This window comes from Talpa europaea, assembly GCF_964194135.1.
Source record: "Talpa europaea genome assembly, chromosome: 1".
In the NCBI taxonomy this organism is placed as follows: Eukaryota; Metazoa; Chordata; class Mammalia; order Eulipotyphla; family Talpidae; genus Talpa; species Talpa europaea.
Genome location: NC_140073.1, coordinates 155,472,526 through 155,493,410, shown reverse-complemented (window position 1 = coordinate 155,493,410; position 20,885 = coordinate 155,472,526). Strand labels below are relative to the sequence as shown.

At 51.2% G+C, this 20,885-nt stretch overlaps 1 protein-coding gene across 1 annotated transcript in view; it reads right to left on the bottom strand.

Moving 5' to 3' along the window:
* SPP2 (secreted phosphoprotein 2) overlaps positions 1-8,037 on the bottom strand; it is a gene marked incomplete at both ends in the record, with an annotated part of 48,960 nt that extends 40,923 nt beyond the window's left edge. Inside the window, 3 exons of the mRNA XM_084228096.1 lie at positions 1,047-1,169; positions 7,764-7,888; positions 7,971-8,037. Coding sequence (XP_084084222.1) covers positions 1,047-1,169; positions 7,764-7,888; positions 7,971-8,037 — 315 coding nt within the window. The remainder of the gene's footprint in view (positions 1-1,046; positions 1,170-7,763; positions 7,889-7,970) is intronic.
* Between the last annotated feature and the right edge of the window lie 12,848 nt (positions 8,038-20,885).

Sequence of the window (20,885 nt, the reverse complement as noted above, 5' to 3'; positions counted from 1 at the left end):
TGGGTACAGTCAGAAGCGCGGGAGGGTGAGAGAATTCACCAGAGCCAGAGCGGGGAGCAGAACAGGCAGAAGGACGGAAGTACACTGCTGAGGGGAGCAGCGGGCGGCAGGAGAGGTCTGCGCGCCATGTGGGAACCCTCCTACGGTGGCTGGGGAGCAGCCGGGGATCGAACCGGCGCCGCAGAGGCTGCAGGCAGCTTTGCAACCCAGCGCTCAACCGCTGCGCCACTGGGGAGGCCCAACCAATGAAACATTTAAATACCTCTTTGGTGTGTGACAGAAAGCAGACCTTCCCTTCATGAACCCCAAACTGGCAGCCTCCAATCCCCCCAGTCCAAAGAAATGTGACAGACCCCCAAACGACTTTGCTCTTTTCTTTCATCCACAGATTTCCTGAGAAACAGATGTTGGGGGCCTGGGGCGCTTGGGTTGGGGTCCTTTGTAAAGCAGAGTCTCAGAGAAAAATCTCGGGAAATGAGTAACTCAGCAAAGGGCCCACTTCAGAGGTTACATCAGGCGATCCTGACGGAATCAAGCTGATCAAGTAACAAACCCCAAAACCTTGTAGATGGGGAATACAAGCATCTAGGAAACCATTGGGGTCGATGGTGCTGGACTCCCACCCCTAGCTGCTGATCAAAATTTGGACCACGTTCTGGTCACTGGGGATACAAAAGTGAACCCATCACAGTCCAGACTCCGCAGAGCCAGTTCAACACCAACTGTGGAACTGCGGAGTCGCTTCGTGGAATTGCAAATGTCTCTGGGATTTTTCTCTGGACATTCACTTTGCTGGGATGATCATTATTCCTTTTCTAAAGATCCTGGAAACTGAAGCACAGGCGATAGATAGTCTACCAGGACCATGCTCACAAGAGCCTGAGTCCTCATCGCTGGGGGTTCCCCGGCTCAGGCATGTAGGCGTACACAGGGGGGCCTCCAGCTGGGGGGCTTCCAGCTGGAGTCCCTACGACCCCCAGCTGTGGTCCTGGGTAAGACGAGACTCTCCGCGAGTTAGTTTCTGGAATCTGCCTGCCTCCACTTACCACGTAGTAGCTCCTTTGGAAGTCACAGGTGGCTGGATCTCCTCCGGAATCTCTCCTACATGTTGTCTCTCGAATGCTGAACTCTATGTCCATGCTCAAGCTGTCATCATCCAAGACACTGACCTGCACAGAGACAAGGCGTCAAGCAGCCATCGACGTGTTTCTCAAGTTCAGTGTTAGACGTTTCTCCCCGTACAACTAGCAAAAGTCACAGACTCCCCCACCATTCACGCTTCAGGCATCTCAGCGGCCAGCTAGGCCCACACTCACTCTGCAGACCAGAGGAGGAAGAACCGTGCCCAGGCACATGGCACTTCGGGGACACAGGAGGCAGCACTCGACTCCTAACACTGAGTGAGTGTCGTTTCCATGACCCACATTTCCAAGTGATCTGTATTATTTGCAGATTCTGTTTGCAAATTTTCTTGCTCACTAAGGATTATTTTCTACCTCGAAATCAAAATGCAAGGTCCGTTTGTTATAGGACAGGGAGAGGGGTAGCCCAAACCCCGCAAACCTGCCTATTCTAAATGGGTTCTGCCATCCGCCGCATCAACACAAAACATAGGAGACTTTAATGGGAAGGATCTTTAATAAAACTAGGAAACAATACAGGTAAGGCAAAAAGTCCAGTTTCTAAATGAAGCACCCAAAGTTACCTGTCCCCTCATGGGTAAAAGTCCATCCATATGGGAATGGTGCAGAGCAAGGCCCCAAAGCCTGCCACAAGTCTAAAGCATCTTCCAGTGGGGACCCACAGAAAAGGGTCAGAAACAACCAGACAAGCCCGGAAGGAAAAGAGCAAAATCAACATCCAGATAAAAGCTGCCATGGTCACCTCCCCACCGGTCTCACCCACATCTGTGTCACCCAGTCCACGACCAAAAGACAAGGCAGTTTCTTCACGTGTCTCTAGGCTCCATGCGCCTCCTCCAGGTCTCCTGGCTCCATCCTGCTTCCTTCCTCAGTCTCTTCTGCAGCTTCTCCTCTTCCTGCTCAGCTCCACCCTCCCTTGGGTGGGGCAGGGAACCTCCCCCTTTTCTGGGGACCACCCTGTTACACGTTCACCACCATCCCAGACATGGGCAGGACGGCCAAAGCTTTGAGCCTCCAGATGCATGTGTCCCCACATGAGGTCAAATAAGGGGAACTCTGGCTCCCTGAGCCAGTGCTCACCCCGTGAACAACTGTCATGTTCATGGTCTACTCTGTGTCACTTTTTTTGGTGCATTTTTGTGCTTTTTTTGGGTGAGTTTGCTATTTAAAATGGCTTCCAAGCATAGTATTGGGGTGCTGTCTAGTATCCTTGAGGGCAATTATGTCACATGTCCTCCAGGCATGAGTTACAGTGTTGTTGGCCATGAGGACGTCAACAAATCAACAATGTAATAAGGTGTCTTTAACCCGAAACAGCTACATATTGAGGGGTCCACAAAACTACTGGACAGAAAACTACAACTAAAAGAATGCTCCAGAACTTCTCAGTAATTCCCAGGACCCTCTGCTGTAGTGGGTAATCCAGCCCTCTTCTGGGCACCAGCCCTGACCTGTGAGTGAATTCACACAATTTTCTAATCCTTTCCACCAAGGGTGCGATACTGAGAGGAGCTTCCTAATCTCCTGATGACTCTGTGACGTCCTGATGACATGAAGCCCTCCCTTCCCCCAACTTATTGAGTGTCCACAGTGTGCCAGCACCAGAGGCAGAGTGGGGAAGAGCCCACTAAACTTTGGGGTCCAGTGGGGCTCCACAGAGCATACATATTAAAGGAAACCAGATGGTGCAATGCATGACGGAAAACAAGGTGGTGGCAAGGTGGAGGGAGGAAGCAGCTACTTTAAAGTACATGCCAGAGAAATCCCCCCCAGGAAGGGATTGTTCAGCTGAAGGCTGGAAAGGCTGGGGGAGAAGCCATTGGCGTCCTCGGGCAGCACAAGTCTGGCTGTCACTGGAGCAAAATGAGCAGGAGAACATTCACCATGATGCTTCAGAGATGGGGTATGTCACCTAATCTTTGGCCTTGGAGCCCATGGGGAGGTGTTTAGGGGTCAGTGATGTTGCAGCCAGAAGTTCCTCAAGGATTTAAGACAGAAGCTCTGAATCACTGGGGCTGTGTGAAGAGAAAAGACACGCTGGGGCAGGAACAAGATGGCAGCAGGGCAGCCAGATGGGCACCCACCGCGGCCCAGTAGCCAACAACACCCCCAGGCTCCATGGAGCTCTTCCCTCCAGTTCTGGAGCCCCTCCCATGGCAAACTGAGTCAATAACACATTCTGTCAACGGGGGGGACACTCTGAGAGCGAAAACCACGCACAGGCACAGGTACCCCATTTGTCCCAGATGCAAGTGGCAGACGCCAAGCTCAGATCTGGGTCTTCGTGTCTCCCACACGGGATGAGGAGTGCTGACACGGTAGAGTTTTCTGGAAACAACTGGACTAAACACTCAACCACATCATTATTTACTACCTCTTTTATTTATAATTTTTAAACTTTAGATATTAAATCTGAGTCTCATAGAGAAATTAAAGCTCTTCCGTCAGCTCTGCCCTCCTGTCCCTGGGGCAAGAGCTTCAGCCACTTCCCTTAAAGCAGCTTGATGAAACCAAACTGGCAGCACAAAAGCTCAGTTAAAGGATGAAAATGTGGGGGTGTTTTGAGTCCTGATAATTTTTTTGAGCTATGAGATGAGGTTGCAATCTTTTTCACCCCTCTTAGCACGTTTCTGCGCTTTTTCCAGCATTTGGAGAAAAGCGGTTTTGCTTTTTTAATTTGAGCACACTCTCAGCTGGTGATGTCCTCTCTGTGTAGTTTGAAAAAGGCAGGACAAGCGGACACACAACACGAGGAAGTCAAGTGGAGAAAATCCAGAAGCCAGCGTTGCGGCTGGAATAAACTTATACTCAGCATTATCGTCTGGGCCTTTATCTCTTTTAAAAAATATATTTTAAGACCTGTACTGTGATGCCAATCAACATTACCTCAATAAATGCAACCTCACAAAAAAAGCCTTAAAATACATGAAGAGAATGTTGATAATAACAATGTTTTAATAATAAAAAAATATTTTGTGCATGGATATGAAGAGAAAGAGGTCTCAAAAGATCTCTCCCCACCCCCACATGTCCATAGCGGGACCTCAGGGGAATGAGCAATGGGCCTTCCTTTCTGGTTTCCCTTTCTTGTATTTCCTGACTTTCTTAATTGAGCATATTGGGTTTTTTAATTTCAAAAAGATATCAAACTGTATTAATAACAAAAGCCCATAACAACTTTTGGCAGTTGGAATGGTTCATTTAAGTGTCAACTTGGCTGGGCCACAGCATCCTGCTGTTGAGTCTAGTGTTATTCCAGATGTTTCTGTGACTAACAGAAACATTGATGAACTCTGAGAAAGCAGGTTGCCCTCCCGTGTGGGGTGGGCCTCACCCAATCAGTTGAAGGCCTGAATACACTAGATAGACCTCCCCCGGATGAAGAAATAATATTTTGGGAGGACTCATACTGCAACTCCTCCCTGGCCCTCCAGCCTAGTGTCCTGCCCGGGAGATTTTGAATTTAGCAAACCTCCACAATAGCATGAACCAGTTCTCTCTCTCCTTCTCTTCATTTCTCTCTCTGTTAGGTTTTTCAAAGTAATCCCCTATTATTGGACAAAAAGTAAAGATCTGGTACAGTTGGCTAAGAAAGGCTTAGAAAGCAAAAAAGCAAACAACAAAAAAAAAGATGAAATGTAAAAATGGACAGAAAAGGCCACAGGTACATAAAGAAGTCCCAACCTGTGCGTGACATGGCCCCCAAATGTCCTAGACTCCATCCACTCCCTGCACCTCTCAGGGGGCTCAGCTGCCATCTGTCATGTCTGCTTCCTACAGTTGCTCTCTCAGCCCCTCTGCCACACCCCACTTCACAGTGGAGAGATCTCCGACAATGGCAAAGGTCTTCAGGCCCTCCCCACCCCAGAGGCCGCCCATTGTCCTTATAACAGACCCCAAACTCCTCAAAAGCCTGACCCAGCAGTTCCCACCCCTCTGACCTCACCTGCTTCTTGGGTCTAGTCAGACTCTCCCTCAAGGGCTTCCCCCTGGTCTCTCCATGACTGGACCTGGGCACCGAGTGCATCCTGCTCAAATACGGCCACCCCCACCAGACCTTTGCTCCCTCGGTCAGCAGTCCAGCCCAGCCCAGGCTAGTCATCCATCCGCCTGCTTGGTTTCCCCCATAGTACACTCCACTCCCTAAAATCGACTTCACTTTATTTATGTGATTGTGCACCCCTTCTTATTTCTTCCCTCCCTCCTCTCCCACTCTCCCCAGAAGACCCTGAGCTCTCTGGAATCACAGCTCCATCCATCCTCTTCTTCCCTGGTCCCCAGAACAAGAGCTGTGTCCACCTTTCCTTCCTCCAGCTGTGTCCTCTGAGGGAAAGTGTGTGAACCCAATGTCAATGCTGGATGGAGGAAACCATCATTGCTGACGTCACAGCAATCTTCTCCCACCCTCCTTTCATCCTGGAGCTCAGGTCACACTTTTAAATCAGGGGCAAGAGCCTTGACCCACATCCAGTGGCTCTTAACTCTAGTTGCGCAGAACAATGACCAGCAGAACCTACGAGAATATGAGCCCCAACCCCAGATACTGGGGTGTAATCAGAACACCGACCCTCCTGGACATCAGGAATGTTTCAGGCTGCCAGGTGATGCTGATGTGCAACTGGGGTCGAGAGGCCCCAGGTTGATGAAGCAAACTCAGGACAAAGTAGCTGGGCTTGACCCTCTGCCCCAAGTCTCCTGAACTCTAGCCCCAAACACCCACACATGTATAAACATGACCCAACCTCTTATTTCCTTTGGACATACTCCTGGAAGTGAAATATAAGTCAAGAGTTATAAATATTTGCTATTTTTTAAGTTCAATATGCTTGCAGATATGCGGTACATGTATTTCCAAGCTTCTTTCCAAAGATAATTTTTAATAATCTATACTCTCTGCAGCAGCATCTGAGCCTTCCTTTTTACCTTGTTAGTCTTCCTTTTGGCTTGTTTTAATTCAATTTTTTTTCCTTTGCCTATCAGAGAGCATGAATATTTTTCCAAATGTTTCACACTCATTTCTACTCCTTCTTTTGAGGATGTTTGTAGCCTCAGTGCCCTGAACTGTTGCTTCATCTCGCTCCCGAGGACTTTGCTGGCCCGAGTGTGTCTCTCGCGTCTGCTAGCATGGAAGGAGGTGGAATACTTGGAACCTTCCATAGGGCATTTACAGAAAGCATGACTAACTCGCACAGTAGGGCAAAATGTGAACCATCCCTAAGAAGAGAGGAATATAGTGAGAGAGAGCAAAGGAGGAGGGTCTCCCTTCTAGTGGGAGAAGAAATGGCGTTGTCTTGGGGGGCATGGAGAATGTGGCTGACCAATGAATCTGAATCAGTCAGAAGAGTGTGGGCAGGAGAAAGAACAGGCAAACTTCCAGAAAGAATAGCAGTTTACGAGGGACATCTGTTATTTATGGGCTCATTAAGGATCACACATACTCATACGTGTGCTTATTTGCAGGTGCACATGTCTCTGGACTCAGCTCTACGGTACCAATACAGCGCTCACGCCAAAATGTGCCGGTGGCCATGCCTCACACCAGGCCAGATTTCCATGGTCCCAGTAATTGGTTCTCTCCGGACTTGTCCTCATGTTCTCATTCATTTAATTAGCTGCTAACTTTCTTCTGCAGTGAGCACTAGTTAGATTACAAGTAATTTCAATGGCTCATCTGTCAGCTTGGCAAGAGGACGTGGGCGCCTCCACACTGCAAGGGGATTTCATTAAAGGCAACAGATAGAAACCAAAGCAACCAGTGTGTGCCGGCCCAGTACTGTCCACTATGCTTCCAAAAGGATTCCCCTTTGACCTGACAGCCGGACACGCGTCTCTGGCAGCGCCTCCATCCATGGCGTCCAAGCCACGTGACCCCGCACTGGCTGAGACACCTTCCGGGTTGGGCACCTAATAAAGCATAGCCCTCACCCTCATGACCTGTGCCAATCGCCACCCTGGAGTCCTGTTCAGGCCTCCATCCAGTTCCCCTGTGACCAGGCACGGAGTCTCATCCCAGGGCTCAGGGCTCTGTAGACCCCCCTTCTGCTGTCTCAACCTGAGCTACCTCGAGAGCCGTTCTGTTCCTCCTCGCTCGGTGGCCCCACCGGGCCGTGCCATCGCCTGGGAATCCTGGAGGAGGGAGGTGACTGCCCTCCAGTTTCGTCCCTGCCCTTAAAGGCCATCTCTGCCTGCCCAGGCTCAGTCCTTGCAAGCCCAAGGAATTCTTTCCCTATTTCCGAGGCCAACAGGCCAACAGGAAACACTAGAGCCAAGTCGACAGAGGAAGTGCGAGGCGCGGTGCTGAGTGTGGATCAGCCTCGTTTCTAACAGACAAGCAGTTTTTAGTAAAACCTCCCAAGAGGAGCCAGGGGGCTCTGGATTCAAGGGCAGGATGCATGGAGAGGACATCTGGATGCGGGAAACGAGGCCAGAGGGGAGAAGCCGCAGAAGAACGGGGCGTCCCAGGTAGCTGGAAGATGAACACGGTCCTTTCTCTAGCAAAAGCCGTGGAACGAGAAAACTAGCTGTTACCTTCTTCCGCTGGAAAAGGAAAGAGAGTCCCCCCAGCCTGACACGAGGAAGAAAGCGCGGGAAGCAGAGTAAAGAGGAATAAGAAGAACTCACTCTTCTGACGGAGCCTCGGAACGCCCGGAACAGGTATGGACTCAGCGACTGGGAATTCACTTTTGCCACAGAGGCCGCGAGGGCTTCCCTCAGGGAGGACGGCTCGTAGTCGTACACGGGGAAGCCTGGGCGCAGGGCACACGGGGACACAGTGAGACAGACGGGGCTGGGACAGGCCCCGCTGGCCCGGGCCCCCCGAGCTCCTACCTGCACAAAGTGGGGCGCTCGCCCCAAGAGCAAATAGAATCAGTATCTGCACCACCATCTGCTCCATCCCGGCGAGAATCTCCTCAAATCTGAGCCAGGGAGGTTGTCGCTCTGCGTGTCTGGGGGTGACAGGGCCCCCTGGGAGCGGATCTTGAGCAAATGGGACCTGGTTGCTCTCACCGGTTGAAGCGCCTGGAGCTAAACCAGAAACAATTGCCCCCGAGGTCAGAGTTCACCTCCGCCTTCCCTCGGGAAAGGTTCCAGCTGGAGGCCACTTTTGCAGTTTTGACCTCGACAGGGGACTTTAGCCCACAAAGACGTCCAGAGGCCCAGGGCCTCTTTGTGTGCTGTTTGGTTTCTGTGTTTTCTTTTTTAAAAAAGATTTATTTATTTATGCATACAAGAACTGGGGTACAGGCCAGAGATGCAGAGGGTGAGAGGATTCCCCAGAGAGAGTGGGGAGCAGAACAGGTGGGTCTACTGAAGTCCACTGCTGAGGCGGCAGCGAGTGAGGCAGGAGAGGTCTGCTGCGCCATGTGGGTAGCTCCCTGGCCGGGGATCAATCAAACTCATGCTGCAGAGGCTGCGGATAGCTTCATAGTGCTCAGGCTTAACCCCTTGCACCACCAGGGAGGCCCTCTGTGTTTTCATTTCATCCACACGCACTGCTGACTTCTTTATATTTTAATCTCTGGGGCAGGGGAGAGTAACCTTATTTTCAACAGAACAGCTCAGTTTAAATGCCCATCTGCCAAATCCCGTCTCCTGTCCCAGAAACCCTTGCACTTGATGTTTATGGAAGTTGAGTGGTTATTTCAAGGTCTTTCTGGAAATTAGGGCCGTAACCGAGGTCTTTTAATATATAGGCCTTCACTAGGCCAAGAAAGGACACAACCCCCGAGAAGCAGGGCCTTGTCGCCAGCCTTCCCTGCTCCCTGCTACCGGGCGCCGTCCTGGGAGACTAAGGGGCTCGTAGGCCAGTGATTCTCAGGGACACCAGACCCCCCAGAGTCGCGAGTCCTTGTAAAAAAAATTTGTATATAAATGTATTTATGTGTAAATATAAATTTAAACCTATCTGTATACGTAGATAAATCATCAGACATGGTGGGAGAGAGAGGTTCCTTTCAGCGTGGATGCAGACGCGTGGGGCTGCGAGCCGGTCACTGCGATTATCCTCCCAGGGCCCGCGCGGGAAGCCGCCCTGCCGCCGTGACTCAGGAGGACCTGCCTCCGAGGCCACGAAACCCAAGTCACAGCCTCTGTGCTCAGCATCTGTCTCAGCCCCCCTCAGGACAGCCAGGATGGGGATGCAGCCTCCGGGCCTCCGGCTGGAGGTTGGGTGAGGGAGACGGGGTTTATCCACCTCGTGGAAGACTATCGAGCCATGAAGAAAGACGAAACGCTGCCACTGACAGCAAAATGAAGGTGCTCGAGGGAATGACATGCAGCAAAGCAGGTCAAAAGGACAAAGCAAGTACTGGACAAACAGCAGACACTCAGCCATGCAAAATACTTAAGAAACTAGTGGACGCTGACCAGCCAAGTGAGGCCTCTGAAATTAAAGAGGGTGGAGGGGGGAGGGGCCAATGGGGTACAAAGGAGGTTGGTGTGGAAAAAATACACCTGACCGGGAGCCTTGGTCTCACACTGGTCAGCCGCCTGCCCGTGGGCGTGGGCCCCACCTCTGAACCACCTCCTAGTATACACAGTGGGGATAAATAGCTTATATATATCTTCAAAAGCACTTTATATGTGTATATATATGTATATAAATAAATTATCGGTCATGGTGGGAGAGAGATTTCTTTAAGGAACTGGCACACCAAGGTGGAGGCTGCAGGGTGGGCGGCACCTGGCAACCCAGAAGGCTGCAGTTCAAGTGCCGGGATACCTGCTGGCTCAGGGAGGCCAGGCCTGTCTAGAAAGGGCTTCAACCGGTCAGATGAGGTCCGCCCACACCATGGAGTGTCATCTGCTTTCCTCAGAGTCTCCTGATGGAAACATGAGCAACACAGAAATATGCAGAGTAATGTTGGATCAACTCTCTGCACCAAAGTTAAATTGACACATGACACCAACAACCGCAAGAGTCAGTCACAAAGCCTCGGACCGCGCTTGGCGAATCGCCTCCTCAGTGGACGGCGGTCATCTGTCCCAACTCCACTCCCTGCACATGGCCGCGCCCGCCCTGTGGAAGGCAGGATGCTGAGACCATCGCGATGAGCTCTGGAGCAATCCGGCCACCTGCCTGAACGAGGCAGATGTGAGCGCCAGCAGAGGAAACAGCCATCACAGCAGGACCCGGAGGCGCTCAGAGAGGCTTCCCCGACCGGCGGGGAGAGTGGCAGCTTTCTCCCTCCGACTGCGCCTCCCAGGGGTGCGTCTCTGGGACGTGGGCCTGGACAGACGCAGGAGCCTCCAGCGGAGAGAAGGAAGAACGAGCAGAAAGGAAACCGTGGCGGGACAGCAGCCTGGCCCCAAGGTCCATGGGCGTAGGGGTGTCTGCAGAGGCCGCCAGGCTCCCTGCCGACAAGGAGCGAAGGGAGGGGAGGAAGGGAGAGACAGGCCCTGGTAGATTCCACGCGACAGCTGTGACCGGCGTGAGCCGCAATGATGCAAATCGTGAATTCCTGCAGCACTGGAAGGCTACTCTGTTCATCCAGATATCGCCTCCCTCTGCCGCCCCCTGCACGGAGCTAACAACGGTCAAATCAGCCTCTGACGACTGCACGTGAATATGGACCTCCTCGAGGCAAACGCCTCCCCTGTCGGCACACTGGCTCCAGGGCACGGGAGCAGCAAGCCCGATGGCTCACCCCACCCCACATCTCCGGTTCAGCATCTTCCTTCCTCTCCTCCGACCCCCCCCCCCCCTCACTAGGTCCAGCCACACAGGGGTCCTGACAGCTGCTCGGGGACACCAAGCAGCCTGGGGCCCTCCACCTGCTATTTTTTCCAAAGAGCCAGGACAACCACCTCCCACTTCCCCCAGGCAGCACCCCCCATCACTCAGGCCTCAGGTTAAACAGCACCCCCTTGAGCTTCCCAGGCTGTCCGCAGCCGTGTCTTCTGCCCACGCCCCCAGGGCCGGCTACCCCACATCGACTCTCTGCTCCCTCCTCCCACTGCTTTGCACCAAGAGTGTATGTGATTTGCATGTTTGAGTTGTCTCTAGCAGGCTCCATGAGGAGGGACCACGTCAGTCTGGTTTACACTCTGCTGAGACACCAGATGGGCACACGCAAGTGCCGGCGGGTCACGCAAGTGGGTGGCGAGTGAGCACACCTGGCTGGAGCCCCTGGGAGTCTCGCTGGCGCCTGTACTCACTGGCGGTGTGTGAAAGGCACACAGAGCAGTGTTACGGGGTGATGACCCCTAAGATTTGTCATGCTGTTACTCTTCACCTGCCTTGCACCCAATTCCATTAGAATCTTTCAGATTTAACTAACGGCGCCATCTGGCTCCCAACTCCCGGGTCTCATTACGATGAACAGTAATAATAAAAGGAATTGCTGAAGAGTAGAGGAGATTAAGGAGACAGCGGTAAAATGATGTTGCCAGCTCAGGGCTATTGATTTTGTGTAGCTTGCTGGGGCGAGCCTAGAATCTTCTATCGCTCAGATTCACCGGCTGCCATGAATACTTGCACCCGGCGCTCAAGCAGGCGCTGAGCAGAGCTCCAAGGCAATGATCTAAAAAATGCCTCTGCAGGTCCCATCACATCTGATAAACCTCGAGGTTCCATCTTGGCCCTACACGGAAATCCAGGCTGCGAGGACTTCAGGATGTGTGCGGCATCCATTCCAGCATCTGCCTGCTGCTTCCACAAGAGTTATTAGTGAAGGGGTTCAAAAACCACACGGTGCTCAGTGGACAGCGCCTATGGCTTTGCTTATCCAGCCCCTGGAAATGTGTATAAAATTCAGCATTGGGAGCAGGAGTTGTTGGGAGGAGGTCGGTGGCCGTTGTTGTCACAGAACACGGGGCTCATTGCTGTCGTCTGCTTTGTTGCTCTTGAGATCATTTCATTTCGGTTATCTCTATGGTAATACTGTTTGTGTGATGTCACTAAATTTAGAGAAATGCAAACCAATTCTTCATCTGATCCGTAAACCTCTTATTGCATGACTATTTCCCAGTTTCACCAGCGCGTGTCTGCTGCCAACTCCTGGACAGGAGCAGCACACTCGCCCGGACGCAGACTTTCCATGTCTGGAAATGTCAGTATTTCATGAATGATGTTTTTAACAGGGCAAGAAAAAGAGTGAAGATCAGAGGTTCTCAAAGTGTGGTCCCCACCCCGACCTACCACATCAGGAAGTCCCCAGGGGTCCAGGACCAGCCTTCGGAGACCTTCAGGGGCCCCACGTACGGGCAACATGCAAGCCAGGGAGTAAAGTAACACGCTCAGCTTGGTGGCCTCGCCCCTGAGGACACTGTCTCTGCCATCAACACTGACAGTGTCCAGGAACATTTTTGATTGTCAAAGACTAGCAGAGAGTGCTACTGTGCACCCACCTCACAGGAAAATCCAGAGGTGGCACTAGCTACGCCCAAGCACTGTCCCATCCCGAACGTCAGTGGTACCAGTTTGAGACTCTGGGGAAAGGAGAGAAACTTGATCAGCAGCCCTGACTTTCAGGCCTGGCTTCCTGGTCATTTGCTAGTGGTGATGGCCTCAGTCTATGGGCTGCATGACGTCATGAATAAAACTCAGAGGCTGGCCTTTGCCTGGCGCTCCTCAGCAGCAGGTCACGCAGAATGTGAACAGGTGCTACCGAGAAGAAGAGGTGGGTCTGCAGTCAAGTGACTCCAGGGCCCTGGAGCTGGAGGGCACGGTGCTCTCAGGAGTGCGAGGAAACTGACCTGAAACAGTTGTCACGTGATGAGTTCCCTGCTTGCTGACACCCCAAGGATGGCGGGGTCATAGCCCGGCCTTTGCTGGGCTTGCAGGCTGATGGGTAGAGGTGGGGAGTTGCTCGGGGCCAGAGGACGCTCAAGGCATCCTCCCTGGGCTCTCCCTGTGAGGAGGGCTACTAGGGAATCTCTTGGGGTGCTGAAGCCCCTGCCTCATCCCTGAATCAGTGTAAATCATCTGATCCACCTCAAAGAAGCTATCGCAACCATCTCTGGGATAACCTGAAAGGCCGCAGCTTCAGGGCTGACTCCTGGCAGAGCAGAGCCGGGTTCCGTTTTGCGGCTCTTGTGTGTCTCGGGGGGGCTAGCCCCGGGACAGAAGTGAAACTGGAAGCTAAGTCCCCTCCAGCAACATAGAAGGGGGCTTTCTTTTCTTCTTCGCTCATTTTGTTAGGGGGAAAAGGCTGTCCTAAAGCTAATTCCATGCAGGCTTTGTGGACTCCACCCCCACCCCAGGCCAAAGCCAAAGACACTGGGAACTCCACATCCCATCCCCACCCAAGGGAAGGTGGCTGGGACCTGAGGGTGGGGTGAAGCAGCCAGGTGGGGATAAAGCCAGACACGTGGGCTTTGGAGGGGTCCCCCATTTGGGCTCTCCGCCAGCTCGCAGCGTCCGGCCAGCTCGGAGAGAGCCTTTGGGTTTCCAGGTCGGCGGATCGGGTAGGACGCATGAAAGACTTTATTTCCCTATTTTCTCCCTGAGTTGTACATTTTCCTTATTTCCTTTTCCCTTGTAAATAAACCTCTTATTAACCTTCTGTGTGTGCCTGCAGTAGAGTATTCATAAGGCCCTTGTAAGCGCTGGTGAGGACCCACAGCCAGGAACCCGTTCAATATCAGGGCTTCTCTATAACAATTTCAGAGGAAAACTGGCTAGACGTCAGAGCCCTTTGCCAGGGCTGTGTGGAAGGAGCGAGACAGTGAGCAGGAGGAGGGAGTCTGGGCGGAGTCCAGGGTGCAGGGAGAAGGGCCGACACCGCCTACGGGCCCTCGAGCCAGTGGGAGCCCACAGTCCTAGAGAGCCAGGGTTTGGGAGATGCCCTTGCTCTCCTGGTGCTGACAAGCAGGAGGGCAAAAGGAGCACATGAAGTTGTACTTTTACCTGCGCAAAATTACTGAGAATGCTTAAAAATAAAAAGCCACTAAAGGTCATGATTCGGGAAATACCTCTTTTTTGTTTACCCTTTTTTTGCAAAAGCCTCCCCTGGGTGAAGAAGGCACTTTCGGCTGAGGGAAGAGAGGTACATTAAAGATGCACCCCGGCCCCCCACTTCATGCACGGGCACCCTGTGCCCTCAGGAACCCCGTCCTCTGTCTCCAGAGGTCTAGTGCCCCGAAGACGCTGGCTCCGGTGTCTTTCCTGAAAAAAATCTTTCCTGACACAAGGGGCTAAACCCCGCCGAGGAGCCGTGTGGTGAAACCTTTAGCCCAGAACACAGAACCTACAGGAAGTGGCTGAGATACGGTCGCTAACTCGGCGGAGTCTCCACTGCTGGCCAGTCGAGGTCAGGGCCTACGTCAGGGCCGGACTGGAACCCAGGCCGAGGGGGCAGGTCTGTGCTCCCACCAGCCGCCCTGTGTTCCCACCACCTCAAAGGCCGGCCCTCCTCAGAGCTGGGGGGGGGGGCGCCCCCACCCGCCTTCCTGGAACCGACTTCGAGGCTGTTCTGGCCCCACCCAGGCCCCTGGTCTTGGACTCGCCTCTCCCTAAGGCTGCAGGTTCTGAGCACAGGGCTCGGCATGGTGCAGGCAGGGGGGGCGCACGCATCGGCGTGCCCACAGTGAGTTAAGGGCACGATGGCAGGGACCAGCTCTCTGGCCCCGCGGCAGCTCCTCTTCCCATTGGGAGAAGACCCCCTCCAGGACCACGGCACCGTAGACAGCCGAGCTCATAAAGGGCGCTCCGGACTCCCAGGGGACAGATGGAGACCCGTTCCCAGGTACAGGAGACGGGCTGTGCTCGATCAGGGGTAGACGGTATTTTAACCAGTGGGGATGGAAGAAGGGAAAGGATGCATGGCAAGACCACAGGGCGCGCCGGAGAACAGTGAAGATTCAGTTCAAGTATAGAAATACCTAGTGACCAGCTGCCTCTCGTTGCCGTGACTACAACAAAGGCAGGACAAGCCCCTCCCTGAAGGACTCCACAGTGAGGAAAGAGGGAGACACATAAAAGACACTCATGGACTTGAGCAGCACAACTGCCTGATCAGGATGCCCAGTGAGAAACAGGTTACCAGTGTGCCCTGGTGCGGCTCCTCCGGTGCTAGGCCGCTGGGCGGGGTCTGGTCAGGGTCGGTGGCCCCTGGAAGGCCTCATCTGGCACCCGGGGGACCCACAGGTAATTCTATTTCCTAACTGTGCCCTGAGAGGACAGAGCTGCCAGAAGCTGTTCTGGGAGTGGACGATCACGGTGGGCTTTCTGGAGGAGGCGATTCCTGAGTTGGGGCCTGAGAGTCAGAGCCCACCAGAAAGGTAGAGGAGACCTTGGACAAAGAGGTATCTGAGAGTGTAATAATACAGAGAACCTATTCCCTGAGCAGTTATGACCCTTTCAAGGGATCTCATTTCATCTCCTCAACGTTCTGAGGAGAAGGTGAGCTCAGCAAGACCTGGGCTGAAGTAGTCTTCCCACAGTCACACAGCCAGCAGGCAGGGAAGCCAGGATTACAACCAGGTATGATTGTCCCGTTGTTCAAAACTATAGCACTATGCCACGTCCTGTCAGGAAATCCACTGAGACATTGAACAATGCTGGGGAGGAGGTGGGGTGGGGGGACCCCACAAGCACTATGTTTTCCTGGGAGGTGGAAGGCTGAATGGTCAGTGGAGAGCAACAGGCTCGGAGGGGACGCCTCGCTCAAGCCGGGAGGGCCGTGTGGACAGTGGCTCAGAGTCCTGATTGTGGGAACGAGCCAAGGAGCCACCACGTGTCTGCAGAGGTGGGTGAGGCCAGCCTGCGCCATCACGGCCTCGGTCTTGGGCCGGACTTGGTAAGCAGGGAGGCATTGAAGACTCTTCACCTGGCACGCTCTGTCCTGAGCATCGGGAAAATAACTCTGAGAGCATGGCCAGGATCCAGAGGGGAGGTGAGAGAGAAAGCAGGGTCAATTTTCCCTCAGACCCCTGGACCGTACAAGTAGTTGTCATGGTCCAACTTTCCTACTACCCTTTCGAGGCTTTCCACGAAGGCAGCAAAGCGAAACTGCAAGTTAAGCAAGTGCAGAGGGCTGACCCCTGTCCTCAGAGGGCCTCTGGAGGGCAAATCCTCAAGATCAGCTTGATAATAGCAAGAGCCTGGAGGGCAAATCCTCAGGTCCTTTTGAAATCAAAGGGGGCAAAGATGAGGAAAGTCCAGATCTCCACTGAAGGACTAACCATCATAATTCACCACTTGCCACCCTTCCTTGTCCATAACTCTGGTTAGGATGCTTCAAGGGCCGGCACCCTTCAGCCCGGATGTGAACCCGGGCTCTGTCTCCTGCTCTGTTCACCTGGGAATAAAACTCTCTTTTCTTAAGGTCAAGGTCATAGTATTGGCTTCTAGGCCAGTCAGGCAGTGGACCCTGTTCAGTAACAAGAGCCCTCATGGAAATACACATCTGAAGGTTGCTGCTGCAGCCCAGAGTGGCGGGGCCCTGGGGGCATGGCGCGACTGGCAGTCTACAACCTCACATGACCTACTGCCATGATGGCCTCGTGACTTGCACCATCCCAGGAGGGTTCCAAAATGCAGTGGGGTGCTCTTAACACGCCCCACAGCTTGCCCCTCTTTAACATGCCCCACAGCCTGCCCCTCTTTGCTGTACTCCTTCTCCATGCATCCTCCTCAGTTTCCCCAGCAAATTCTGGTGCATCTGCCCTGCTGGTGCATAACCATTACTGACCCACTATCGCCACCTGGGCCTCACTCCCTATCCCAGGGAGCTTCTCAGAGCGTTTCCACCCTACAGACACAAGAAGGGGTCCTTGAGAGGATTTCCAGGGAGTTTTCTCCTGCACTGTTCACAGAACCCCGGTCCCCAGTCAATAACCCTCAGACTGCACCCTGCAGCCTCACCTCTGCCTGGTGCCTGGAGGGTAACTCCTTGTTTCCCAAATGGGTGAGGAAAGGTGGAAGGCACAGGGTCCTCATTACCCAACCCGTGCAGTGGACACTAATGATGACATGTTGCACACACAAGGGAATGAGAGACATTTCTCCTAGTCAGACAAGACGACTATGGGCAGGCAGTATTTGATTTTAAAAATTGAGGCTGCAAAGTCCCAACTTGATCCTAATCAAACTGTGGTTCAGAATAGCTTCCCCCTGAGGACTTCCATCCTGAGGAGGACAGAAGCCTGTCCACGCACGCCGGCTGGGGCAGCAGGGGGGATGTTTGCTTCTGTGGGATGTTCGTTTCTGACATCCAGTCCAGTTCGATCCAGGGCCAACTGCTGAGATGGAGGCTGCAGGCATGGGCTGTGTCCATGACAACCACACAGCTGAGGCCCCAGGAGGATGGGAAAGACGTGGTGTGGGGTAGAAGCACCTCCCCAGGTCTCCCTGAGACAGAGGAAGCTTTGGACCAGCAGGACATGCCCTCAGCAAGGAGTTCAAGTCCCAGGATGCACTGAGGCCGTCACATGTGGGTCTGAGCACAAAGGGTGCCTGTGTTGGTCCCAAGACAGACCCTGAGCACTGGTGCGAGCTCACAGGAGACCGTCACCTTAGATACGGTGAGGCTTGCCTGAGGGACAGTGACATACACGGTGGCTCTGAGTCATCTGGACACGGGGCTCCAGATGGGTGTTTTCATGGGGGGGTCCAAAGGTGGGCTTGCCAGCAAGAACCAGAACCATGGAGACATTGGGCTAGCATTCATGCAAATGTTTTCGTCTTCTGCTTAGAGAATCAGCTCCTGTTACTCTGGGAACTAAATCCTTATAGACATGACTCTGAGCCAAGAAATTTTATTTTTTTCAGTCTCAATAGTGTGACAAAAGCAACACATGGCAATTCCTCCTCATTGTTTAACGCATTAGCACACCCAGTTAAAGCAAGCTGCAGGAGTACCACGGTGGCATCCACGTTTCGAGGACACATTTAGTACCAGACACAAAGCCGTAGCACCTTTGATTGGAGGTATGCTCGATACGCGTGCTAGTTCATAATCTACACCAAAAGGGATGACTTTGCATTTGCAAAAACCACAGAGAAGGACTACGCGAAAACATGGCCAGACAAGCTGAGTGGAAAACACTTGACAGTCCCCTCTCGTCCAAATGAATCCTGGGTCTGACTGAGCCGAGGCCCTGAATGAAAAGCACAGTCGGTGGAAATACAGTCTATGGACAAACATAAGGGGGTGGGGAAGAGTTGAGCTAGATTTTGTCCTGATTTCACTCAAATGCCCCGCTTGAATTGAGGGTAAGAGGTTGGGATTGGTGCTTGTCTTTCTACAGTCTTAGGGACAGTCCCACACACTCGATTTCTTCCCGTGAGCATGGTAGACATGAGCCTCTTCTTGGTGGTTTCAAAAAGGCAGAGTCTCGTTGCCATGGTGAATGAAAATGACATTCTTTCACATTTTGAAAATTTCATTCATTGACAATTTTTGATGTATAAATTTTAGCCCACCTACTCTCAGCATCCAAAACTATGAGTTGATTGACCCTATTGAGTAAAATTTCATTTTAGGTCATGATTGGGATATAAGTAGGAAGACACCTTTTCTCTGTGTGCCTTCTCTGCAAACGTTATGAATGTGGTGGGGAGTCATTTTAACTACTTCCGAGACAAAATTTTAAACGTCCTTTTTTAGTTCATGCCTTTACAGATTTCCTAGTTAAACAATCTTTTAATAGCTCCCTTCTAAGATTTCCTTCTTTAACCACTGAGTTTATAGTCTATTCAAAGCTGAAAAGACCAATTATGGACATTGAAATTGCCTAAGATATTTCCAGCACATCTCTTTTGGGTAAAGATACCTACCACCAGTTCCAGAGAAAGTAGGGACTAGGGGGGTTCAATAAGGTAACCTCTCCAGCTCTATGCTGTTGCCTCCACCATCCTTATTTAAATGAGTATCTTGGCTTCATTCTAAAACTAAGGATTAAATAGAATGTCTTATAGTAAGAGTTCTAAGTTCGTGTATCTCCTAGCTTATGCTCAGGATAATAATTCTTATTTGCTAGATATTTATGGAAAAGCCGTATAAATGGGTTGGTAATCAGTGGGTATTCCCAGGAAGCAAGCCACGGGAAATGTCCCCATATGCTGAAGCAGATTCATGTGCAAAGATGCTCATTCCGCTGACCAATCACAAGCAACATTTTAGGCCCAGCATGATGAAGTCATTAGCAGGTGGATTGATGATGCAAACACTAACCTAATGTTTAAGAAGATCGTGAATATAAATAGGACATCTTTGATAAAGTCCTAAGTGAAAAAGCTTATACAAAATTGTAAATGTGGCATGCTGACATCATGTAAAAATTTAAAAGGGAAGTAAAGCATGCCTAGAAAAAAATAGATTTGGAAAAACATCCTGAAATGTTAACTATCTTCAGACGGTAGGACTATTTATATTCTTACATTCTGATGTAGTCTACATTTTTAATGATATCCATGAATTATCTTCAATGGGAAAATAACAAAGAGACTAAAGAGAAGCACCGAATGAAAACAAAGCCTCTGCCACCTCAAGGCTCCACTTTGGGATGATGTTTCACATTGATAGGATTGGAGTTCCTGGAAGAGCGAGAGGGAAATATGCTGCTTTTTCACCCCCTTTCAGAATAAAAGGCATCATGAAAAATGAAAACAGTTTCTCCTGAAAATGGTAGGGTCTTTTTGCTAGGACATGTGTTAGACTCTCATTTTTGATTTAGGAGACTTTTAACAATAAGCCTGATGCATCTGTCACATAATGCAAAAAAAAAAAAAAAAAAAAAAAGGAAATAGTAAAGAATCAGTAAGACAGAAACAAAATAACAATACAAGGGGAAAAAGCATGACCATTCTTATTCCTAAGGGAGATGTTCCATAATACGCAAGGGTCAAAAAATAAAAGAAGTGAAGGAAAAGGGACTGCAGTGTGCCAACACCAAAGCTGGTGTCAACACCAAGGCCTAGCCACGGAGACTCAGAAAGTAATAGGACAGGCGTGGGGAAGCACATTGTGGGAAACAGGCCTCCTTTCTATCCACCTGCTCATGTGATCTCCATCACTCATTTTATTGTCAGATCTGCACACACATGGGATGATTAAAACCATCCTCTGTGCACACAGGAATCTGACCATTCTAACTTAGTAGTAAGTTCCAAAAGTGTTCCTCAGAGTTCCTGGAGTCTTTTCCATCTTCATGTCTAATATCACCTGTGAAAATAAAGAACATTATGTAAAGAATGGATTTCCCTCCTTTCATTCTCAGGATGTGATTTACTTCAGAATTTGATAATATACAAATAATGGACCCAGATATTCTGAACTGAGAGGTTTGCTTGTGGTATTGAAGGCTCGGAATTGTTTCTCTTCAATATGTGGCTTCTGAGGGTTTGCCAATTTGAACTGAATGACTAAAGCTGAATGGTCAAGGCTCACCTCATTCAATCTAGCTTGAGACCCAAAAAGTTGGTGCATGCTTTCTATGTTGAGTGGGTTTGGGTTCTGCATAAATTGAAGAGTGGATAGCAAAGTTAAAAGCTGCAATAATTAATTGAGATGAATTGTCATGATGACTCCCAAAGGAACTTCCAAACCTTTACTAAACTAGAATTTAAGTGCAGCAAATACAAGACTAAATACTATGTACAGATCAACCAATTTCCAGTACCCTTCTTTTCCCATGGTTGTCAGGGGAGATTCAAACTCCTAAGTGTGAAAATTGAACAAACAAATGGCTCTATTCTCATTCTGGTCCTTACCGCCTTCCAACCTTTGTGTGAGAAACAGAAAAATATACAACACTCCTCTGATAAGTTCATCCCTATTACTGGATGGAAGACTAATT